Consider the following 12,983-nt stretch of genomic DNA (forward strand, 5'->3'; position numbering starts at 1 on the left):
AACCGTTGAAAGGTTTGTGCGGCGTTTCGTAGACCAAACGACATACGTATGTATTGAAACATGCCAAAAGGTGTTATTATGGCAGCCTTCGGTACGTCGGAAGGCTCGACAGGTATTCGGTGGTATGCCTTCACTAAGTCGATCTTGCTGAATACGGTGCAACCGTGCAGCAAAGCCGTGAAGTCCTGGATGTGTGGTATCGGGTAGCGGTCCGGTACCGTCACTTTGTTGAGGGCGCGATAGTCACCGCACGGCCTCCAGTCACCTGACGACTTGGGGACCAAGTGTAGCGGTGATGACCAGGCACCAGAAGAGGGGCCGACGTATCCGAGCTCAAGCATATGCTCGAATTCTTGCCTTGCGATCTTGTAACGGTCAGGAGCGAGACGACGAGCACGTGCAAACACCGGCGCTCCTACTGTCACAATGTGGTGAGTGACATGGTGCCGTACCGGGTCTTCAAGAGATGGAGTACGGAAGAGATCGGAAAATTCTTTCAGAAGTGTAGACCACGGCGGAGAGACTTTGGCATGAGCTTACACGAGACGCAAAGGTGGTAAACTTGATGTCATGCCTTGAACATTTAGGTGGGTCTCAGAATCCAGGAGACGGTCATGTCGTAGGTCGAACACAAGCTTAAAATACGAAAGAAAGTCGGCACCGATGATTGGTACACGCACGTCAGCGACTAAGAAAATCCACCGAAACGTGCGTCTCAAGCCAATGTCAAACGTAACGCACCTGTGTCCGAAGGTCCTTATGGTTGAACCATTGACAGCAGTGACAGGCGGCGTGGTCTGACGTCGTCGGCGGTCCTCCAGCGTAGGAGGAACGACACACACTTCGGCACCTGTGTCGATGAGGTACCGGACTTTCGTGACGCGATCTGTGACGTGGAATAGGGGGCTGTATGTCGGGCCTAAAACACTGGCCGCCGCCAGTGCGTGCCCGTGCGTTTCCCGCAAACTGGCATGGCTGATTGCACTGACGAGCGCATGCAGCGTATCGGCGGTGGTACCAGCAGACGCTGTGAGGCAGACTTGGTGATCTGTCGCGGCTTTGGTGTCGCTGTCGTGACACACTGCATCGGTGGTCTGCTTTGAGCGAGCTGAGTTCAGCGGCCAGCTGGTTCACTTTGCGGTTGAGCTCCTCGTTAGCTTAAAGGAGACGGTACAAGCGGTCGTCGCGGACCGGCGCAACGAGAGAAGAGTCATGTTGTCGCTCGATTACAGATATGGCCGGGGTCCCGACATCCATAATTTTGTCGGCCATCTGTGCCAGGTAGTCGAGGTTTTTTGTGGAGGACACGCTAAAGATCATCCGCCCCTGCTGTGGCAGTCGCTGTAGGAAGAGCTAACGTAAAATGGATGCGTCCAAAGCAGCAGACTGGTTCCCAATCAGATGCCGCATGCGACGCAGAAGCTCCGTGGGCTTTCGGTCACCGAGCTCCTCCGCGGTGAGTAGCTGCTGCAGCCTACGCTGTTCCGACTCGGTGGTCCGGCGTATAAGCTCTGTTTTTAAGAGTGTCGTAGGGTGTGTCAGGAGGCGGAGAGCGCAGAATGTCCCTTACGATGGCGATGACAGCAGGTGGTAAAGCACCGATGGCGTAGTCGTACCTTGCTGTTTGCGATGTTACTCGATGTCGTCGGAAGAGAGGCTCGACGCTCAGAAACCAGAGTTCTGAGTCCGACTGCCAAAACTCCGGTAGCTTGAGAGTAGCGACATGTTCGGGTACCGTGGGATTCGGTGTGACGTCGCTGTTGGGTGTGGTGTCCATGATCAGCCGGAATGAACGAAGCTGAAGGTGTTTACCGTGAACACTCGGTGCGTTGGCGATGGAACGAGCAGGTGGCGCGTTGGCGTCGGAAGTCCAGGGTCACCACTTGGGAGAAGACGTGATGGCGTTTGGTTGCCCACATTTATTTATGCACTATCACAGACGCTGTTGCTTTTGCCGCCGTTCTTGGCATCTTGTCGCCGTTCTACTCTCGCGCTCAGCACGAACGCGCGGAGCAGCCGAGGCGCAACATCATCGTCGTCATCAAGACGCTAACGGCTCGCCATGGAAGCATCGAGAACGTTCGAGAAACTGCCGATACGAGCAGGCGCGTCCTGCGCTGAGCGATAATGTTAAACTTTAGTTAGCCGATGAAAAGCGGTCACCGGTGAAAGATAAAAAAGTCAACGTGTCAGTATATATATATATATATATATATATATATATATATATATATATATATGTATATATATATATATATCACCCTCCGCAAACAAATCCTATGCTATACACGAAGTTACTCGGAGCTAGAACGCGAACGCTTAAAGCGCACGGCATTGCTAAGCGTGCAAAGGTCGTCGGCTACGCTCAAGCGGTGCAGGCGGCGCCACGGTCGCGGAAGGAGCGCGCTAGAGAGGACAACCGAGGAGGAGGGAAGGCGTAGGAGGAGAGTGTCACTACTTTTTATTTAGAGGGGTTTTATTCATTTTTCACCCCAGCGTCGCCGACACCAGCCGCTAGAGACGTGTTAACAATGATCATCATCAGCCTATATTTTATGTCCACTGCAGGACGAAGGCCTCTCCCGGCGATCTCCAATTACCCCTGTCTTGCGCTCGCGTATTCCAACTTGCGCCTGCAAATTTCCTAACTTCATCATCCCATCTGGTTTTCTGCCGACCTCGACTGCGCTTCCGTTCTCTTGATATCCATTCTGTAACCCTAATGGTCCACCGGTTATCCATCCTACGCATTACATGGCCTGCCCAGCTCCATTTCTTTTGCTTAATGTCAACTAGAATATCGGCTATCCTCGTTTGTTCTCTGATCCACACCGCTCTCTTCCTGTCTCTTAACGTTAGTCCTAAGAGTTTTCGGTCCATCTCTCTTTGTGCGGTCCTTAACTTGTTCTCCAGCTTCTTTGTTAACCTCTAAGTTTCTGCCTCATATGTTAGCACCGGTAGAATGCAATGATTGTACACATTTCTTTTCAACGACAGTGGTAAGCTCCCAGTCAAGATTTGACAATGCCTGCCGTATGCACTCCAACCCAATTTCATTCTTCTGTAAATTTCTTTCTCGTGATCAGGGTCCCCTAAGAGTAATTGACGTAGATAAACGTACTCCTTTACAGACTCTAGAGGCTGACTGGCGATACTGAATTCTTGTTCCCTTGCCAGGCTACTGAACACTATCTTTGTCTTCTACCTATTCATCTTCAACCGAATTCTTACACTATCTCGAATAAGGTCCTCAATCATTTGCTGTAATTCGTCTCCATTGTTGCTGAATAGGGCCAATGTCATCTGCAAACCGAAGGTTGCTGAGATACTCGCCAATGATCCTCCCTCCTAAGCCTTAATTCCCAGTCTAAGAGCTTGAATACTTCTTCTAAGCATGCATTGAATAGCATTGGAGAGATTGTGTCTCCTTGCCTGACCCCTTTCTTGATAGGTAACTTTCCACTTTTCTTGTAGAGAACCAAGATAGCTGTGGAATTCTTGTAGATGTTTGCTAAGATATTCACGTATGCCTCCTGTACTCCTTGATTGCGCAATACATCTATGACTGCTGGTATCTCTACTAAATCAAATGCCTTTTCATAATCTATAAAAGCCGTATAGAGAGGTTGATTGTACTCCGCAGATTTCTCGATTTCCTGATTGATGACATAGATATGATCCATCGTAGAATATCTCTTCCTGAAGCCAGCCTGTTCTCTTGGTTGGCTGAAGTCAAGTGTTGCCCTGATTCTATTGGAAATCATCTTGGTGAATATTTTATACAATACTGAAAGGAAGCTAATGGGTCTATAATTCTCCAATTCTTTAACGTCTCCCTTCTTATAGACTAGTATAATGTTGGCGTTCTTCCAGCTCTCTGGTACACTTCAAGTTGTGAGGCATTGCGTATAAAGGGCCGCAAGCTTTTCAGGCATAATATCTCCTCCATCTTTGACTAAATCTACTGTTATTCCATCTTCTCCAGCAGCTTTTCCCCTGGTCATGTCTTTCAAGGCCCTTCTAACTTCATCGCTAGTTATAGAAGGAGCCTCTGTATCCGGTTCATCACTATTTCAAATGAAAGTAGCTTGGCTGTTTTGGGCACTGTACAGGTCAGTATAGAATTCTTCCGCTGCTTTTACTATGTCATCGAAATTGCTGATGATATTACCATGTTTATCTTTCAGTGTATACATCTTGCCTTGTCCTATGCCAAACTTTCTTCTTACTGATTTAATGCTGCGTCCATATTTTACGGCTTCGTCAATCTTTCCCACGTTATAATTTCGAATATCCCTTGATTTCTTCTGGTTGATCAGTTTTGACAGTTCAGCGAATTCTATCTGATCTCTCGAGTTGGACATTTTCATGTTTTGTCGTTTCTTTATTAGGTCCTTTGTTTCTTGGGAGAGCTTACCTACTGGTTGCCTTGGTGCCTTAGCTCCCACTTCAATTGCTGCTTCTGAGAGCAACGTAGTTGCGGTTTCATTCATTACCTCTATGTTGTTTTCATCTTCCTGTTCTAAAGCTGCATATTTGTTTGCGAGCACCAGCCTGAATTGGTCTGCTTTTACCCTTACTGCGTCTAGGTAGGCCTGTTTCCTCTTGACTAATTTCACTCTTTCTCTCTTCAAATTGAAATAAATCCTAGACATCACTAACCTACGGCCACTGCACTTTACCTTACCTAACATTTCTACATCCTGCACTATGCTTTGATCGGCAGAGAGTGTGAAATCTATTTCATTCCTTGTTTCCCTATTAGGGCTTTTCCAGGTCCACTTCTTGTTGCAGCGCTTCGTGAAGAAGGTGTTCATTATTCGGAGCCTATTCCTTTCCGCGAATTCTACTAACATCTCTCCTCTTGCATTCCTAGAATCGATGCCAGATAGGTTGAACGGATGTCATCGCGGACGCCATATTGGTGTACCAGTAGGTCGAGAAGGGGCGTAAGTACGGAACATGACAGCATCAAACAGCGCGTTTGCGTTATCTCCTTGCTATCTGCGGCGTTCGCAGTCGACGCTACAGACTGATATGACGCCGTGCCTGCAGTATCTAAAAGCCCAAGGAGTGGGGTTGGCACTACAGGGCAACGTGGCGCACCGGAATGACGTCGGGCGCCACGCTTCAATGCCAGCGGGCCGCCGGCATTGAAGCGTTATGGCACGTACACACTAGCGGTAAAACGCGCGCGGCGCGCCGCCGGCGGCAAAACGCAGCAGCGGCAGGGCGGCCACACCAACCGGCGGGGCGCCGCTGCGGCAATCACGTGACAGACTAGACTCCTCTCCCCTTCTCGAACTATCCGGGAGCTGACGCGTGCAGATGATAGTGCGAAACGAGAAACAAGCGGTAGGTCGGGTCCGCATGGCACCATTTCCCCCGCGCACGTCACGGAAGCGGGCCGCTCTCATTGGTCTCCTTCATCCGCGGCACGCGGCAAACCGCAAAAAATCGGTCCAGGAGCGACCCATGCCGCGGCAAGAAAACCTCGTTTCGAGGCTGCTTTCGCGGCGCGCGTCTTGCCGCCGGCGGCGCGCCGCGTGTGAGTGATTTTAAAAGGAAGAGAAGAGAAAAGTACAGCGCCGTAACTGCCTCTCGGGGGAGGGCACCTCAACAGCGCTGTACAGGGAAGGGGGTGAGGGACATATAGTGACAGGCTAGTGAGAAAGTGGGGTCGCGCGTTTTGCCGCTAGTGTGTACGTGGCATTAGGCCAACGCCGCAGACAGCAAAGAGATAACGCAAGTTGCTCGTTGGGCCGGACCAGCGGTGACGTCGGAGACGTGACGAAAGGGAAGGGGGGCGGCGACATCGACGACACAGACGCTTTTTTGCGGCCAGTTTCAATTTCAAGCAGCCAGCCAAGGGGAACTGATTGTTCGCGTAGCTCCCACATGAACTGCGCTATTCAAAATTTGATTGTTGGGCTAGGTAGTGTCGAGGACGGGCCCCAAAGTACTCATTTGCTGTAGGCACTTATTGTTGATAATTATAAAGTTAATTAGCGTAACTTCGCTAATTACGCACGTAAGTGCGGAAATTGCTCTGTATCTAGAGGCCGCCAATCCGTACACTCGAATGGTAAACATAACGTGACCAAGATTTACATTTTCCCAATTTTAAAAATTTGGTGCAGCTAAAAAAACACCCTGCATAGCTGCACACACACTGCACAAAATTCAGTCTAGGGTAGCGAGTGCACCCTGGAGTAGCCGTTTCAGACCCAAGGCTTTTATAGCATGCCATGAAAGTCACAAGATAATCTATCAGGATTGCAACCCTTTACACTTATTCAACATTTAATGTTAGAGCTGGCAATTTCATTTACAGTTATATTCATACCTACTGCCGTAATACGTATTTGACCTTGATTAGTCATTATGTATTTATTTGTTCAGTTACACTGCCCACCTTAAGAAACCTTTGGCTGCTTCCTTCCAATGGATATATTTGCCATACCGTAATTATTAGTGAGTATTTGTTTAAGTTATAGGAAAGCATCCACAGCACCTAAGAAATAGATGCGCCCGTACTACATGAGCTTCGAAGTAACAGTTGTTTTGTTTGCACTGATCGTAGCTGAGCTCATGTCATGTTACAAATGGTGTCAGGGCTACATTTTGGCAATTTATTAATCATATACTTTCGATTTTAGGAAAACGCACCAGATACCACCAAGTTGCCTACGTGCGTTCGGCACTCGTTTGTGCTGTTGAGCTGAGAGATACTGACAAGAGCTGACAAGTTGTATTCCAGTAGATGCTGGTTAGATTTGCCAATACAAACTAGTTACAAAACTGCAATCAAATGTTTTATCAGAATACTTTGACAGGATAAGTGAGCCAATAACTCACGCCGTCTTGCATGTTTGTTTGGTCGACTTGTCCGAAACTAGTTTGTCGCAGCAGTGTTAATGAAAAAAAATTATTTAGATTTCTCCTGATCATGCGTCCCTAGTCATGCCGAAATTACTTTTTCTGTGAAAACCGTAGGCCTAGGCTAAAGCCGTACCACTCCATCGCATAATCTCACCTAACTGCACCATTTTTCCTCAGGTTGTCAAGATGCTTGCGACGGTGGTGCTGATGTTCGCCGTGTGCTGGCTGCCGATTCACCTGATGAACCTGATATTGTACTTCGACCGCGCCGCCATGCAACCAGACACGACGGAGCAGGAGTACCTGTACATCGCGGCCTTCTTCTCCTGCCACTGGTTCTCGATGGCCAACAGCTTCGTCAACCCTATAATCTACTGCTTCATGAGCGACAACTTCAGAGTGAGTGTCTGTTACTCATTAGACATGCAGTGCTTTTACCAGCTTTAGCTCGATAGAAGCCCCATGAGCACGCACCGATCTCCAAGCTGTTCAAACATTTCGACTCTGAACGCTCAAATGAATATTATGGTCACTTAATGGGGAGCAAAAAGGTGTTACTTGTGTATGTATCAAATCTTGTAAAACACCACGAATATGCTCTGTGCACTGTTTGTAAACTTGAACTTGCACAGTACAATGAAAAAAAGAAAAAAAGTAAACATGCGACTGCTTGAGACAGCCACCGTGGTTTGTTTGCTTCAAGGGGCAGTTAATTTGCAGGGAACAGTGGTGAGCGACAGCACAGTAGCGTTGATATCGGCCTGAAAGCCTAGAGATCAGCTGCTCTTTATTGAAGAGGCTTCCTTGAGGTTTCAAATGTCAATTTTGCCTTAGGAAGCAGCTGAAGTGTGAAATGTTTTACAACTTCAATGCCAATTATATATGCTCTCTTTTCTCTCACTGCCATTATGCTAAAGAATAAACAAGCATGGGGGCACCTAAGCAACTTTATGATGTATAAATGCGAGAGCATTACTTTTCGCTGGATCTATCGCTGAGTTATGTTGTCACTGAGTTTAGTGTTACGGCGAAATGTTGTTTAGTACTGCTGCGTTGTGTTTCCGAGTGTAATGTTGCTGCTATAGTGAGGTCGCAACAACGCAAGACGTCAAACCGGCCATATTGCGATCTGTCAGCTGAGTTTTATTTGCGGAGTTCTCATTAGTGTTTCACGTACATTGCGTTGAGTGCTCATTCTCGATAACACCACTTTTCTGCATGATGACACCAATTTGCCGAGCGATGGCAGCACGTTTGCGAGCGGCACCATGGTGTTGACACTACATTTGTTCATCAGGTTCGTGGGCGAACTCCCCCTAATACTCTGGGGGGATGTCACAGCCGTCGTCCAACGGGCACCTGATGCGCGTTGCATCTTATTCGTCGTCGTGCTAAATGGGCTCCGGCGATGGCGTCTGCGGGGCCCCGACAACGCGAAAGGCACAGCGAGCGGTTGCATCTCGCCGTGCTCGCTACGCAGCCGCTCGCTCTGCCATCTAGTGAGTCGCCCGCCAGGCAGAGGCAAACCACGCGCACAGGCTTGAATATATTCATTATTGTCGCCGGTTGCATCAGCGGCGCAATACAACGGGAACTTAGCGTGCTCGGCTACTGAACGGTAGCAGTGGCGGTGGGGCAGACGATCGAATCCTCACCGTGGCCACTTTTTTAGTGGCACGAGCACCGAGTGACCCTTGTTTCTTGCGCAGCAACTTCTGGTTAGGAACCGACTTTCGCTTTGTCACAGAAGTGAGACAAAATTAAAAATAAATCATAAACAAATAAAAACAGGTAGATATCGATGGTTCTACTTATGGTTATCACTAGTTTAGTACAGTAAAGAGCTAATTAAGGACCAGGAATAATGAAAAACAAATAATCAGTCTAATTGTCTACGTCGTCGTCGTAGTCACGGTAAGCAAGCGGCTCGTACTCGCGCTCGGCACGCGCTCGTGCCACTGCTCCCGCGTTCGTCGTCGTCGTCTTCCACAACTGGCCGCGTTGAAGCAAGCATCTCGCGCTCGGCACGCGCTCGTGGCACTGCTCCCGCGTTCGTCGTTGTTGTCGTCTTCCACATCTGGCTGCGTTGCCGCTCATCATTCCAGCGTAGTATTTCACTTCGGCGGCGTCCAGAAGTGAAATACTACGCTGGAATGATGAGCGGCAACGCAGACGCCCGCTCTACGAGAGCCCCAAAGCTCTTGTGGCCTGCAGAACCTTTAATAAAGTTGATTTCCTTCCTTCCTTCCATTTCACTTCTCTTCTGTCGTCGTAATGGGGAGGCCGCGTTTACGCAGTTATGAGAAATTGCTTAAGGCAGTATGAGCCCATTAGCGGAGTATCATTGCATGCTTCGCACCTCCCCAGGTTTCACGTGAGTGGAGCTGCATTTCGCTCAATGGGTCATTTCACACTTAAGCATAAAATTTTATTCACCACTCAAACCAAGCCTTCGACTTAACTCGTGCCAACTGTAATAACTAATAAATGCCCACACCGCCACGGGGCCGTATATACTCGTGCCAGCCAGCGGCGAATGTTTTTTTTTTAATTTAGATGAAGATGACGTAATTTGTGTGCCGTTTTTGTGCCACGGCTTTCTGATTATGGCGGGGTCGCACAATGAACAAAGCCATACTCTTGCATAAAACAAAAGCCGGCGCTCATGCTTGCGCATTGTCAGGTGTAGCCGCTGCATCATGTGTAACGTGAAGTTTCGGTTTAAAGGCAGTAAATTTGGCGGGGATAGCTCTAAATAGTTATCGTTACCTTGTGCAAGGGGCTCGCCTACCGATAGCTGATTAAGGAATGTAGTTTATCTATAGAGAGAACGGGCGCACTAATTAGACGCCTATACCTCGTATATCTATTAATCACCGCTGTACCCTTCCGACAAACATTCGTCACTCACACACATTTATCAGTATCGTCCAACAAGGCGTAATATTGTTTTCTCCCAGAGCTTCCAAGGCTTTTATGAGATTTCGGGCGTTTTTCAGCGGAAATGTAGAAACTCTGATACTGTCTTTAGGCTGTAGGCGTTTACTACACAGTATCTTGTCAAAGTCACGTCTGATGGATTTGTCTCACGAAAGGTTGCTCTTTTGCGTGGGCTAGACTGAGTGTGCAAAAGAATGCTCCTCTTGTTGCTCACGAGAAAGAAGAATCGTCGACCATGAACCTTCCTACCAGAAAGCGTGTTATTGCACAAAAATATAACCCTCAGCCGAACAACGGTTCTCAAGTTGAAATAGTTAGCACCGGGGATGTGCCACCTTAGAGCGAGGAGGAAGACCGCTAGGTGGAAGCAAACCTAGTCTTGCAAATATATTGCCGGAAGTTGTTCCAGCCTGGCGACCGATCGCATGCCGGCGGCGTCCCTTCGGCTAGTCTTGGCTGCATGCTGGCATCTTGTGAAGCGCTCAGGTGACGATCCGTCAATCCAATTTCTTTACTCTGTTCTCTAGGTGGTCTGACTATATTACAAAAGAGGATATATATATATATATATATATATATATCGTTTTGTTTATACACGATAATTTCATCAAATACTGTGTGATAGGAGACACGCGCACTCATACGCACACATTTATGGGGTTCACGTGTGCACTAATGACAAGGAGAAAGGGATTGGAAAATGAAACGAATCGTTACATAATGCGGGCCCACACTGCCAAAACTGAACCAGAGCCCTCCAATATACGAGATTTCACGCATTCCCTGAGTGGCTAGGAACTTCAATAAAATGCCAGCAAATGTAGATCAGCTGAGTAGGATTGCCTTCCGATTTTTATTGCACGTCCATAAGGAGGAGGAGGGGGGAGGGGCATACACCAAAAATTGCTCACACGTGTTCGAACGAAAGAAAGATGTTGCCTTTCGTCATACCTGAGCTCACACAGCGATTTGTGAAAAACATATACTTGCTCCTTCTAAGAGCAAAAACAATGCTTTCCCCTCTTGAGGATTTCCCCTCTTGGAGGGCGTAGTGCGTATGTGTATTAAGAACAGGTCACACTGAAAGAATGGTTAGAGCAATACATAGGGCGTTACGTGCAAAGACTTACCTGGAGAGGCACTGTTGCTAAAAACCAGGTCAAAAGCAAGGGGTACAAGCTACATTGTTTTACCTGTAATTATGCCTATACTAACAAGAATGACCAGATAGCTTGTTCTTGGCAAATGAAACACGATACACGGAGCGCGCGGCCGCCGGCTCTTGTTGCGCCACATGCAGGTTAGCCCTCGTGAAAGCGAGCTGGTGCATTGTGGTATACGCTGACGGCGAGAGGGTTGGTGACGCATGGAGGCAGCATCCGGCCGACCGTCGTTCTGTGTTTCGCGGTGGCGCCGCTGAAGTACTGCCAAGCCGTGGTTGCTGCAGCGCGCTCATGTGGTGGCAGAACTGACAACGCGCGCGTTTCGCAGCACTTGAATGAGTATGTTTTCGTGGTGTGCTAGCATGGCTCATGGTTTCGGAGTAGGACCAAGGTGCTTGAGGCATACTGCACACTCACTAAAACAGAGAGATGAATGAGCGAAGAAGGAATAAATATTAACTTTCATTCTTAAAAAAATGTAGCCTGCCAAAAAAAGGCTTCCCTCGTTAATGGCTTTAAGCACGCTTGATCTGCCCTCTTGGCTTTGGCCTCCTGTTATACTAGTACTTCGTCATGTTGCCTCGATCATTCAGGACGGCCGCTATCTACCGGGGTAGGCTGTTGAACAGGCGGACGGCGAGAGGTCGGTATGCGCAGGATGATTCCACTCGGCATCCATGGCCGCCCGCAGATCATCGACCGAGGCTAATGAAGCGGTTGACGAGACATGGACCGCTGTATGGCGCCCCAGTCATTTTCCATTATATTCATGTTGGTCCCTTGCGGTGGCCACTCTAGTACCTAATGCGTCTTTGCTCCAGAAACTGAGTCACCGACACTGAAATAGGGAAAGGGCTCCTGTCTACCTAGTAGTACAAGAAGCCATCCGTAAAGGGCCCGTCAAGGACGGGGGGGGGGGGGGGGCAGGGTGCTGTCTGGATCTCTGTATGCAGCAGCATTGAAGCGGCCTTCGAGAAGCACCAAGGGCCCGAATGCGTCTTTTGATATGGCTCCCCAGACGCTGACGGAGCAGCGTCCGCTGCCCAGGTCACTCGCTGGAGATTTCCTCCGTCAAATCTTTGAAAATGGAGGAATGCTTGTCACTGATGTGTTCTTATTTAGGAGTGATATGCAAACACGGATTCCGAATACAGTGGTACACATTGAAAGCGTTGGCTGCGTATGATAGAGCATTCGAATGACGGAACACGTATCACAACTTGTTGCAGGGCTAGTTGGTTAATCTTAATCCGTAGTGTTAAGACGCAACCAAGGACGGAAAAAAAGAAGGATCAGGACAGGAAAGAGCGTCATTGTGCTTGTGCGTCATTGCGTCGGACGTTGTTCCTCTCGGTCGGCATCCTCAGGGCATGTTATCTAGACGGGCTTCATGGCGGTACGCATTAACAATCTTGCCAAATGAGGAATACGCGTGCTTAACTGTCGCAATTTGTGACTGCGACATGCCTGTGTCATACAGGATAACTATTTGAATAGGCTCTGCCAAAGCTACCAGTATACCTGGCACGGTTGATACAGTATGAAATTCCGTTATAATAGTTCTGCCGTTTTATACAAACTTATACAGTGGCGCGATTGATAAGGGTCGGTGTCTTTCCTGTCCAAACAGTTAGATAAGACGGGTAATCACCGGTCGCTGTCAGAATTTTTCGCCGCAGAGGTTTGCAGTATAAAGTTATCTATTTGCAACAGCAACGCATCATGCGCCGTGAGTACGTGGGGTGGGTGATGTATATCAAAGAAGGCCTTGTGCTGCTTGGTAAGCCTCAAGGCAGATTCTACGTCGGCGAAAACGGTGGTCTCGTGGACAACGCCTTTCTCCTCTATGTTTTCCGCTGGCCTTTCGCTGACGACTTCTTCATTGTAACGTATACCGCTGCGCGTTCATATGGCGGTATCATTTAGCCGGCTTCGATTGTGGGGAGACATTTGGTGAATGGATGAATGTATCGCGAGGTTTTACGTGCAACAGAACGA

The 12,983-nt window shown here is 48.4% G+C and overlaps 1 protein-coding gene across 1 annotated transcript in view; it reads left to right on the forward strand.

Moving 5' to 3' along the window:
* LOC119438455 (RYamide receptor) overlaps window positions 1–12,983 on the forward strand; it is an 84,783-nt gene that overhangs the window by 48,453 nt on the left and 23,347 nt on the right. The window contains exon 4 of the mRNA XM_037704784.2: window positions 7,060–7,281. Coding sequence (XP_037560712.2) covers window positions 7,060–7,281 — 222 coding nt within the window. The remainder of the gene's footprint in view (window positions 1–7,059; window positions 7,282–12,983) is intronic.

The sequence above is a fragment of the Dermacentor silvarum genome, chromosome 1, assembly GCF_013339745.2.
Source record: "Dermacentor silvarum isolate Dsil-2018 chromosome 1, BIME_Dsil_1.4, whole genome shotgun sequence".
NCBI classification, from domain to species: domain Eukaryota; kingdom Metazoa; phylum Arthropoda; class Arachnida; order Ixodida; family Ixodidae; genus Dermacentor; species Dermacentor silvarum.